Here is a 12,285-nt window from a genome sequence, read left to right on the forward strand (position 1 = left end):
TAAAGATGGGGGAATTTGTTTAAGAACTTGGAGTGTTGGACTACTTAACGAACTTTAAAATGAATTGAAATTTGTATTTAGTTAAATGATATTAGTTTCAAAATTATATGGGTTATACATAATTACAATGTGAGTGAAATAATAAGCTTTAAAACTATTTATATCATGCTAAGTCACGCTTAAACAAAAATAATGATATGATAAAAATTCAAAACATTTAAAAAGAACATTAAAATGAGTAAAATAATATTTTCGTCATCTAGACAACCTCGAATGGAAGACACCTTCAGGGAGTCTTGCTCATTGTTCTCTTTTAGGGTGATCTTAGGAATTTCAGCACGGCCGCCTGAGGCGACTGAGTGTGTATGAAGTCTTGTCCTGAAGGAAAAGAATCTCTAGCAGGTTGTTGTGGCTTGTGGGGCCGATTTAAAAATCAAGTGATAGTTTCTTAATCCCAAGCATAACAAACGGAAAAACAAAGATGTATTTCAATTGAGTTCAACGAACAAAAGTGTAAACATTATCAAAAGCGTACAAAATGGTCGCAAACTGTTTTTATTTAATGGAATAATGGTATTTATCATTTCTGTATGAAGTATATCCTAATCAACACATGAACTATTTTATACAAAAATATATAACTAAAGAACATATAGATTATAGATGATTGATTGACAAAACATACAAATGTTTGTGGATCTACACAATTTGACGTGATTCGTTTTGACATCAGACTGTAATGCAAGTGTTTTAACCCACCTACCTTTTTATTTTGTTACTCGACCTGCCCCCTCTATTGAAGTTTGTGAATTTATGTCACATGGTTTGTTACTTTGTTTTTAAAATCGTAAAAAATGCCAAGCAAAATAACTTTGGGGTGAGAAAAGGTAATGACTAAATGATGAGGGACTTAAACTGCCAAATTTCACAAACAAATGTGGCTGAGCTAAAGTCGATTAAATTCCAAATTATCTGTTAAAATACAATGCAAATTTGGAATAATATGAAATTTGTAAATATGTATGGAAAAATATCTAGATATTAATATGTATAAGAAAATATCTAGATATTAATATGTAAAAGAAATATCTAGATATTTATATATAGAAAAATCTAGATAATATAGATATTTGTAGGTGAGAAATATCTAGATATTTATCCATGGAAATATCTAGTGTGTAGAAACTTCCATGGACAAGTATAAATATGGGTGAGGAGTTTCATTTGTAATCAAGTTGGGAAAAGAGTGAGTTGAGAAGTAGAGAAGATGTAAGAAGTGAGAAGAGTGTGAGTAGAGAAGAAAAGCTTGTAAGTAAGTAATATTGTAATTGTATTTTGTATTAATAAAAGTGTTCTTTGTTAAATTTTTCGGTTAAGCCTTAGTTTGTGTTTAAGTTCTTAGTGCACTTGTGTTGTTCTTATTATATGGTCGGCTCTGCCGCCTAAGTGATACATGGTCGGTTATACCGCCTAAATGATATATGGTCGACACTGTCACCTAAGTACTATTGTGCACTAAGAATTCATAAAATTAAAGGCTAATCAACGCCAAAGTGTTGGTGTAGTGAGTCTAGTATAGTCTAGATCCTCTATAGTGGGTGTGTTGGGCTCGTCGAAGCTTCCAACAATTGGTATCAGAGCGGGTCGTTTGGGACCATCTCTAGTGGAGGAAATCATCGGTAAACGTTGGACGTTTACATCGTCTTGTTAACACCAAGGCCCTAAGGGAGATTCTGTCGGAGCACAGTTAGGAACTGTGAAAGCTCATCGGTCAGGGACCAAGCTTATTGGACGTTGGACGTCATGATGACAGATCTTGGAAGTACGAGCAGTGGAATCAAGAGTCTCAATAACCACAACTATGGTTATTGGCAGACTTGCATAGAATCCTATCGACAAGGACAGGATTTATGGGAAATAGTTGCTGGCAGTGACACAACGCCTCCACCGAAAGAAAATGCAGAAGCCTTGAGAAAATGGAACATCAAGGCCGGGAAGGCTTTATTTATATTGAAGACTACAACCGAGGAGGATCTATTGGAGCACATCCGTGACGAGAAAACACCAAAGGCAAAAGGCAGCTTGGGAAACTTTTGAAAAATTGTTTTCAAAGAAAAATGAAGCACGCCTCCAGCTCTTGGAAAATGAGCTCGCAGGTATCTCACAAGGAAGTCTATCTATTTCTCAGTATTTCACCAAGGTGAAATCTATTTGTCGTGAGATATCTCAACTTGCTCCTGAAGAGAAAGTGAGTGATGCAAGGATGAAGAGAATTATCATCCATTGCTTAAGATCTGAGTATAATGGATTTATAGCCGCTGTGAGAGGATGGCCTACTCAACCATCATTAATAGAGCTGGAGAATTTATTGGCTAATCAAGAGGCATTAGCCAAGCAGATGAATGAAGTAACCATAAAAGACGGAGAAGATGCACTCTTCACCAATAAGAAGAAAGCAACATCTCGAAGACAAGAGGCGATGAAAGAAAGTAAGACATATGGGTGGAAGGGTCACCCAAAATCAAAAGGTAACGCTTCAGGGAGAGCTCAACAAGGAAGAAGAGATCATCGCCAACAATACAGGAAAAATGATAAGAGAAAGAATGGTGAATGCTTCAATTATGGCAAGAAGGGTCATTTTGCTCGAGATTGTAGATTCCCCAGAAGGCGAACTTTCGAAGGAAATGTGGCCGCTACAAGAGATGAGAAGAAAGAGGTCACATTCGAAGCAACCATTAATGAGGAAACATGGGATGCAGAAGCTGGACTCTCTGTTGAAACTGACATAGATGATCAAGCTTTTACAACAACTTTAAAGTCAAAAATAAACTACAAAGATGATTGGATCATCGATTCTGGGTGCTCAAATCATATGACCAATGATGGGACGAAGCTGCAAGAAATGGAGGATTACAAAGGAAAGAGAGTCGTGTTGACATCCAAAAATTCAAGGTTGTCTATTTCTCACATTGGAAAGACGATAATTCCAAATGAATGCGACTCTCATAAGCTCCAACTCGATAAGGTGTATCTTGTCCCTGGCCTAAAGAAGAATTTACTGTCAGTACCACAATTGACAGCAGAAGGGAATTATGTGCTCTTTGGACCAGAAGATGTGTCCGTATTCAAGAGAGTGAAGGTAGTTGGCAATCCAATTATGCAAGGAAGAAGAATAGAGTCGGTCTATGTACTATCTGCTGAAACACCATATGTGGATAAGACTCGAAAGAATGAGACGGCTGATCTTTGGCATGAACGTCTTGGGCATGTGGGCTACAACAAGTTAAAGGAGATGATGGTGAAACACATAGTAAATGGGCTTTCTCAAATTGATATCCGAACAGATACAATATGTGCTGGATGTCAATTTGGAAAAGCTCACCAATTGCCATTCAAGGAGTCACAACATCAGTCCAAGACACCACTAGAGCTCATACACTCAGACGTCTTTGGCCCAGTAAAACAAACATCACTTGGAGGAATGAAGTATATGGTGACATTTATTGATGACTTCTCAAGGTATGTGTGGGTTTACTTCATGAAGGAAAAGTCAGAGACTTTTCAGAAGTTTAAAGAGTTCAAGAGGAAGATAGAAAGTGAGCTCAATAATAAGATTAGGTGCTTACGCACAGATAATAGAAGAGAATATTTATCGACTGAGTTCAATATGTATCTTGAAAAGCACAAGATCAGAAGGCAATTAACTTGCCCTAATACTCCACAACATAATGGAGTGGCAGAACGTAAGAATCATCATCTTGCTGAAACTTGTCGAAGTATGCTTCATGGTAAGAATGTACCAGGAAGATTTTGGGCCGAATGTATGAGGACGAGTTCATACGTGATTAACAGACTCCCACAAACAAAGTTGGGATACATTTCACCATATGAAAGATTATGGAAGATCAAGTCAACCGTCAATCATCTCAAGGTTTTTAGATGTGTATGCTACGTCTTCGTACCAGATCATCTACGAAGCAAATTTGATAAGAAGGCAATTCGGTGCATTTTTGTCGGTTATGATGATTCAAGAAAAGGTTGGAGATGTTGTGATCCAAATACCGAAAAGTGTCATACTTCAAGAAATGTGGTATTTGATGAAGCTTCTTCATGGTGGTCACCTCAAAAGATAGAGCTTCCAGAATCTCATGGATTAGAAGAAGGTCCAGAAGAAAAAGAAGAGCCTAAAGAGCAGATATTGGATCCAATAAAAGAAGGAGAAGGGTCGTACTCTAAGGAAAAGAGTCCATGGAAAACTGGTGTACATCAATCTATATCTGAGGAGGTTCGTCCAACCCAAAAGGAAGTCGAGGAGCATGCACAAGAATTAAGGAGATCAACAAGGCCGAGACAACCTAATCCAAGGTATGTCAATGCTGCTCATGTGAATGAATCAATACTTATTGAGCCTTCTACTTATGAAGAAGCAACACAAAGTCGAGAATGGCATAAAGCGATGGAAGAAGAAATTAATGCACTAAAAGAAAACCAGACATGGAGTTTAGTTCCAAAGCCAAAAGATGTAAAACCAATATCTTGTAAATGGGTTTACAAGGTGAAGACTCGATCAGATGGCTCCATTGAAAGGTATAAAGCTCGACTTGTTGCTAGAGGTTTTTCTCAACAATATGGGCTGGATTATGAAGAAACGTTTAGTCCAGTGGTGAAGATCACAACAATTTAAGCTCTACTAGCTTTAGCCGCTAGCAAATCTTGGAAGTTGTGGCAGATGGATGTCAAGAACACTTTATTACATGGAGAACTTGATAAAGACATTTATATGGATCAACCAAGAGGCTTTGAGAACAAAATCCATCCCGAGCATGTCTGCAAATTAAAGAAAGCACTATACGGCTTGAAGCAGGCTCCAAGATCTTGGTACGGGAAAATTGGCGAGTTCTTGGTACAAAGTGGTTTTACAGTTTCTCCTTCAGATTCTACTTTATTTGTGAAACAAGATCAAGAAAAACTAGCCATAGTGCTAGTATATGTGGATGACTTAATCATCACGGGAGATCACTATGAGGAGATCCAAAGAACAAGAGAGAATCTGTCTATCAGATTTCATATGAAGGAGCTTGGAGAACTCAAACATTTTCTTGGACTCGAAATAGAGCAGAAAAGAGAAGGATTATTTCTGGGACAATAGAAATATGCGCGAGATCTTTTACAAAAGTACGGAATTCTTAATTGCAAACATATCTCAACTCCGATGGATCCGAATACAAAACTACGAGCAGATGAAGGAAAAAGTCTTCAAGATGTTACCATGTATCGAAAGTTGGTCGGAAGTCTTATTTATCTCACACTAAGCCGGCCAGATATATCTTATGCAGTTGGAGTGGCTAGTCGATATATGAGCAATCCAAAGAAGCCTCACCTTGATGTTGTACGACGCATCTTAAGGTATGTTAAAGGCACTATTAACTTTGGCATTTTATATAAGAGAACAAAAGAATGTCGGGTGACTGGATATTGTGACGCTGATTATGCCGGAGACTATGATACACGACGGTCAACAACATGATACATGTTTAGTTTTGGATCAGGAGTAATATCATGGTGCAGCAAGAGACAACCAACAGTATCCTTATCAAGCACTGAAGCAGAATATCGGTCGGCAGCATCAGCAACGCAAGAAATTACTTGGTTGAAGCAACTAATGGAAGATCTACATCAATCAGCAGATTATCAAGTAAAGCTTTTCTGCGATAACCTATCAGCTATACGTCTAGCAGAAAATCCAGTCTTTCATCCGAGAACAAAACATATAGAAGTGCACTATCACTATGTTCGCGAAAAGGTTCTTGAAGGGGAGATCAAGATGGTGCCAACAAAGACAGATGAACAGGTTGCAGATATATTCACCAAGAGCCTAAGTAAACCGAAGTTTACAAAATTCAGAGAAGCACTTGGAATGGTCTGCAAGTCATCGTTGGAAGAAAATTTGCATTGAGGGAGAGTGTTAAAATACAATGCAAATTTGGAATAATATGGAATTTGTAAATATGTATGAAAAAATATCTAGATATTAATATGTATAAGAAAATATCTAGATATTAATATGTAAAAGAAATATCTAGATATTTATATGTAGAAAAATCTAAATAATATAGATATTTGTAGGTGAGAAATATCTAGATATTTATCCATGGAAATATCTAGTGTGTAGAAACTTCCATGGACAAGTATAAATATGGGTGATGAGTTTCATTTGTAATCAAGTTGGGAAAAGAGTGAGTTGAGAAGTAGAGAAGAAGTAAGAAGTGGGAAGAGTGTGAGTAGAGAAGAAAAGCTTGTAAGTAAGTAATATTGTAATTGTATTTTATATTAATAAAAGTGTTCTTTGTTAAGTTTCCCGGTTAAGCCTTAGTTTGTGTTTAAGTTCTTAGTGCACTTGTGTTGTTCTTATTATATGGTCGGCTCTGCCGCCTAAGTGATACATGGTCGGTTATACCACCTAAATGATATATGGTCGACACTGTCGCATAAGTACTATTGTGCACTAAGAATTCATAAAATTAAAGGCTAATCAACGCCAAAGTGTTGGTGTAGTGAGTCTAGTATAGTCTAGATCCTCTATAGTGGGTGTGTTGGGCTCGTCGAAGCTTCCAACAATTATCATCTCGTTTAATCAAATCAACACGTAAGTAGCAACTCTGTTGAAGAGATGAAGAAGAAAGCAAAGCTAAATTCATGAAATTTTGAACAACTAATTGTGAAAGTTGATGCTAGTACAACCGGTGAACGCATTAAATATAGAAAATTCATCAACAGTAAACTTGAGGTATGGTTTCTAACCTAAGTGAGCTAGGGTTCTATGAGTGTTGGCGATGAAAGTGATGGTTAGATGGTGAAATAAGTTAGCCTATATAATTTACTGATATTAACTTCAAACGATCACTCATCCTTGAATTTGTGATTTGCGTAAAAACAACCAATGGGTTGAAATGTTTAAATTGTTGAAATATATCTTTTCTACTTAAGCAGTTTAATAATCTAAAAATATTTTTGTTTTTCACTTTAAAATGATTTGATGGAAAATATACAAAATGGTTAGAAGCCTAGTGGACTAGTTGTCTTCCATTTTTGAAAACCACTTCAAACACTTTGTCACTTTGTATAGACTTGTTGTCTTTCCTAATGATTATTATTAACAAACAGATAATTTCCTCGTGGTTCAGCTTCACTTTTGATAGGCCCGTAAGCGAATATGATATCCACAAAACACTCCTTCGGAGAACTGTCGTTGATCAACATCGACTTTATAACTCAGTGCTGCTGCTAATTAAAGTTTATATTCCTTCTAGCTTTGATCAACAAGTGAGTTGTAAGTTACGCTCTCTTCCATCGGTTATCCATTTTATAATTGATAAATTATAAGATAAGATATAATGCATGTTGTTGTGTATTGGCTTCTATGTGTACTATTATTTATTAGTGATGCTGATCAGACTCTCGGGCTCAATAATGATGATGGCAACATGACGTCTACCGGGTCATGTATCGACAAGGAGAGACGAGCTCTTCTGATGTTAAAATCAAACTTAATAGACATACAAGGCATTCTAAATTACTGGAGCAACGAAGAAGGAAAGAGAGATTGTTGCAATTGGTGGAGTGTCAATTGTGACACTGACACTGGTCACGTAACCGAACTTCTTCTTTCTGATAAACTCTTGATTTATCTGGAAATGATTTTCAGTCCAATTATATACCAAACTTTCTGGGTTCCCTTACCAACTTAATGATTTTGAATATGTGTAATGCTAATCTCAGTGGACCTGTTCCTTTTCAGCTTGGAAATCTCTTCAATTTGTCTGTTCTTGATCTCAGTGGTAATTCGTTGTGGGGATCTATTCCACACGATCTTAGAAGTCTCTCCAACTTGTCTGATCTTAATCTCAGTAATAATTCTTTGGTGGGGTCTATTCCATGGTCATCGTTGAGTAGCATGTCCCTACGATATATAGACCTCTCTAGTAATCTGTTGAGTGGTGATTTACCCAACAATGTGGGTCAACTTTCAAATCTTACTTCTCTCGATGTTTCATCAGTATGGTCATCGTTGAGTAGCTTGTCGCTTGCTTACAATTCTCTCAGTGGAAGCATTTTTTACTTCACAGGATGCCAATCCCAAAAAAGTTAGACCTATCTGATAATCGGTTGACTGGCGATTTACCCAACAGTTTGGGTCAACTTTCAAATCTTGAATATCTCGATGTTTCATCCAAATCCCTTCATGGTGTCATATCAGACCTTCAATTTATAAATCTCTCCTCCTTAACCTATTTAAATCTCTCCTCCTTAACCTATTTGGACATGTCTTTCAATTCTTTGGCATTTGAATTGAACTCCCTTTTCAGAGCTCCTTTCCACTTACACACCATAAAATTGCAATCCTGCAAGTTGGGAACTAGTTTCCCCAAGTGGATCAAAAATCAAACAAGTTTTCAATATCTTGATATTTCCAGTGCTAGAATATCTGATAGTGCCCCTCTGTGGTTCTGGGACCAACCACCCCCTGGATTGAAATATTTGAAACTGTCTTCAAATAAATTAAGGGGTACACTACCAGATTTACTACTTTTAAACTTTTACCAGTATCCCGGATTGGATTTCAGTAACAACAATCTTGAAGGTACGGTACCACGATTGCCTTCTAAACTCGCCTCGTTAAACCTTTCCAGAAACAAGTTCAAAGGAAACCTCTCTTTCCTGTGTCATATTGATGGAAATTTAACTTTCATTGATCTCTCTTACAATTTATTTTCAGAGAGCCTTCCTGATTGTTGGTCGAATTTCCCGAGACTAGTGGTTCTCCAATTATTAAACAACTATCTATCGGGGAAAATTCCGTCGTCTTTTGGTTTTTTGAGTCAATTAGAGGCATTGTATATGCGGAAAAACGCATTTATTGGTGAGCTACCCGTGTCAATGAAAGACTGCACAAATTTGAGATTTGTAGATCTTGGGGGAAACAAATTATCTGGAAAAATACATGTGTGGATCGGGGAAAGACTTTCAGAATTATATGTTCTTGTTTAACAATATAATATGTTCACCGGTAGTGTACCCTCTCGTATATGTTGGTTGTACAATCTCCAATTCCTTAACCTGTCTAACAATCGGTTGATGGGTGATGTTCCTCATTGCTTTGGTAACTTCACATCTATGTCTAGGAAATCGTTTGCCCTGTGATATTACTAGCCATTATTATTCCTCGTATATGTTTTATCGTTCTGTGGGTAGTAAATGTTATTATAGATGTGCTCGGAGAAAATTATCAATGTCCAATCATATAAGTTATAAGGCATTGCTACCTAGTTATGCTCTACTACCTCTAATATTTGAAGAGTTCATCATTGACAATGCATTAGTTGCATGGAAAGGAACAGAGCAATCATTTGGAAGCAATCTTAAACTACTTAAGAGCATTGATCTTTCAAACAATAACTTTTCTGGGAAGCTTCCTTGCAATATCACTCGTCTTATTGAATTAGTCTCTTTAAATTTCTCGCACAATAATATGCACGGCGAACTCCCAAAAGATATTGGTCGCTTGGGATCTCTTGAGTAGCTTGACTTGTCGAGAAGTCGTTTTTCTGGAAATATTCCATCAAGTTTGTCACAAGTGCACTGTTTAAGTTATCTTGATCTCTCATTCAATAACTTGTCTCGAAAAATACCTCTTGGGACTCAACTCAAAAGCTTCAATTCTTCCTCCTATGAAGGTATCACACTACTATATGGACCTCCACTTACACATGCACCTGTTTCTAATGTTGTTGAGAATGAAGAAGACGAAAAACATGGAGATGACGACTTTTGGAAATCATATTACATGGGTATGGGTTCTGGATTTGCAGTTGGATTTTGGGGAATTTGTGGCCTTATATTTCTCAACCGTCGATGCAGACATTTACTATTTGCATTGTTGAGTCTCGCAAAGGATTGGATTTATGTAACAGTTGTTGTGTGTCTTCAGAAGTTTAAAAGGTAAATGTTGGTTCTATTCTATGTTCAACTCTTCCTTAATAGTCACGTCGAAATATACCGATATCGTTTGTGTTACAGGTTTTAGGCACGCCTACAATCATAAGCTGGCCATAATTGTTGTACGGGAGTCCTATGCATATTGTATTGGATCGTTATGAAGTTTACCATTTACTTGTGCATCTTGATTTATTACCATCAATACTTAACCATTCGATTTCACCACCAGCACAACCAGAGTGAAATTTTTTATATTACCATCAATACTTAACCATTCGATTTCACCACCAGCACAACCAGAGTTCACTGATGAGAGTAACAACCTTAAATGAAAACACCGATTTAGGTTCACTAACATGGTATGCATATAAAAGCTCGTGAGTCCCTCTTTTCTCTAGAACCAATTGGTGATCTGCTACCATTCTACACCATCCACACATCTGGGCTATAATCAGGCTCTGTATATAAGCTCAAGAGTTCCCTAGTACTCTAAAACCAATTGGTGATAGAGGGAGGTTCCCTAAGCTTATATACAAACATTTATTTCATTCTCATTCCTATGTGGGACACACTCTAACCGATTAGCTCCAACAATGCTCACTTACCGAAAGGCTTCTGCTCACCCAGTAATTTATTTAATCAATTTCGACCCGATTACTTATTTTGTTTAATCACAAACGGGTCCCCCTAAGTTACCCAAAAATCCTTTTTCGGGGCATCATAGAACCTTGCAAACTGTTTTTATTCAGTGATATATATTATTTATGTAACATTACTGTTTCTGTTATCCTAATTGATGTGCTGGATCGTAACCTTTATTTATGAACGGATTTGAGTTGTTTTGTTACACGAATTGATTTATTGTATATGTGGTATTTTATTGAATTCAGGTTGATTTCACACATATATAGGCAACTAGTCCTATCCGTGTAGTTTAGTTTGTTGGTAAATCCGATTCGTTCCACAGGGAGATGGAGTGTTTAATGGTTTTTAATAGTCTTTGATGTCAAACTTAATTAAAGGGGGTTTTGGATTAGGAATTTATAATATAACAGTAACAGAAAATAACTTAACTAATTTACTTCATAAATAAAATTACAAGATTACAATAAATAACTTAAAAAGGAACTAAATGAAATTATGCTAATTATGATGCATTAATTATATTACTAGATGGTAATTAGTAAAATAGTAATTTTTAATAAAACTATATGTTTAGAATTTTGTTTTGAGTAATTATAATATAAACTTATTTAAATTAACTAAATGACAAGTTTTAATTATATTAATATAAATTATTAGGAATAGTAATTTAACTAATTACAAACTAATTATAAGTTATAAACTTTTAATTAACACTAATTATAAGGTTAAAACATGTATTAAGGTATTTTATAATAACTAATATTAATTATATAGTAATAACCTAAATATAAATAATTAAATAATTAAAACCCTAATTTTACCCTAACTGGTACTGTAGCCGCGTTATTACCTTACGCGTTTCGCGTATTTATACGCGTATCGCGTATAATTTAAAACCTACGCGAATTGTGTGATTCTGATCGTACAGTTTGATTTACAGGCATACGCGTTTCGTGTAGACCATACACGATTCGCGTATGAGTAATACGATGTGACAAAACTAACTGGTACAGATTCGAGTGTTTTTATGTATTCTTTTTATATTTTGTAATAATAATTCGTAAATAATAATAATAATACTTTTACAATAAATATGAATGGGATAAATGGGAGTATTTACTTAAATGTGTCACCCCTAGGTCCATGGATTGTTTTGAGTTTTAAGCCCTATTAAAATGTTTTAGTATTAACTTTATATTTTTCTTTCGAGTAAATATAAGGTTACGACTAACTAAATAAAATCTAATTTTCATCGGATTCTTTTTTAGATAGCTACTATTCCCTAAGTATTTAAATTGAGACCTAGCCTAGTTTTGACTTTCGCCAATACCCAAATTGTAACGGTTTCCCTTTTTACAATTTCACTGTCATGTACTTATTGATATTACCCAAACCACCGAAGTTTATTTCTAAATTGGTGTTAATAACTTATCCATAAATTCGTCTAGATCATTTTTAATGTTGAAGCTTAATTTATGTAAATAAAAACAACTTTCGTTATTTAAATTTAATAAATTAAGTGGCAAGGGTTAAATACCTAATTACACAATAATGGTTCTTTTAACTAGGCTCAATATTAAAAATACCTAAGTTACATTTTAACTTTTACAATTGATAACAATCCATTTCACTAGGGGCTCTACA

At 35.7% G+C, this 12,285-nt stretch overlaps 2 protein-coding genes across 2 annotated transcripts; both read left to right on the forward strand.

Annotated features, from left to right (window-relative positions):
• The first annotated feature begins 7,394 nt into the window (after window positions 1-7,394).
• Window positions 7,395-9,048, forward strand: LOC139899723 (receptor-like protein EIX1). The gene is made up of 3 exons (XM_071882566.1): window positions 7,395-7,649; window positions 7,799-8,056; window positions 8,104-9,048. The coding sequence occupies exons 1-3, from the start codon at window positions 7,395-7,397 to the stop codon at window positions 9,046-9,048; spliced, it is 1,458 nt and encodes a 485-aa protein (XP_071738667.1).
• A 241-nt stretch (window positions 9,049-9,289) lies between these two features.
• Window positions 9,290-10,157, forward strand: LOC139899724 (uncharacterized). Its single transcript, XM_071882567.1, has 3 exons — window positions 9,290-9,576; window positions 9,649-9,999; window positions 10,085-10,157. The coding sequence occupies exons 1-3, from the start codon at window positions 9,290-9,292 to the stop codon at window positions 10,155-10,157; spliced, it is 711 nt and encodes a 236-aa protein (XP_071738668.1).
• The last annotated feature ends 2,128 nt before the right edge of the window (window positions 10,158-12,285 follow it).

This window comes from Rutidosis leptorrhynchoides, chromosome 3 (assembly GCF_046630445.1).
Source record: "Rutidosis leptorrhynchoides isolate AG116_Rl617_1_P2 chromosome 3, CSIRO_AGI_Rlap_v1, whole genome shotgun sequence".
Lineage (NCBI taxonomy): Eukaryota > Viridiplantae > Streptophyta > Magnoliopsida > Asterales > Asteraceae > Rutidosis > Rutidosis leptorrhynchoides.

Excerpts from the sequence above, each read along its gene's own strand:
- LOC139899723 (XM_071882566.1), top strand. The coding sequence starts at position 7,395 with ATGCATGTTGTTGTGTATTGGCTTCTATGTGTACTATTATTTATTAGT. Across the intron at positions 7,650-7,798 it reads GTGACACTGACACTGGTCAC|CTTGGAAATCTCTTCAATTT; the intron begins GTAACCGAACTT and ends GTTCCTTTTCAG. Across the intron at positions 8,057-8,103 it reads CTTCTCTCGATGTTTCATCA|TGGAAGCATTTTTTACTTCA; the intron begins GTATGGTCATCG and ends CAATTCTCTCAG.
- LOC139899724 (XM_071882567.1), top strand. The coding sequence starts at position 9,290 with ATGTCCAATCATATAAGTTATAAGGCATTGCTACCTAGTTATGCTCTA. Across the intron at positions 9,577-9,648 it reads GGTCGCTTGGGATCTCTTGA|TTATCTTGATCTCTCATTCA; the intron begins GTAGCTTGACTT and ends GCACTGTTTAAG. Across the intron at positions 10,000-10,084 it reads TGTCTTCAGAAGTTTAAAAG|GCACGCCTACAATCATAAGC; the intron begins GTAAATGTTGGT and ends TACAGGTTTTAG.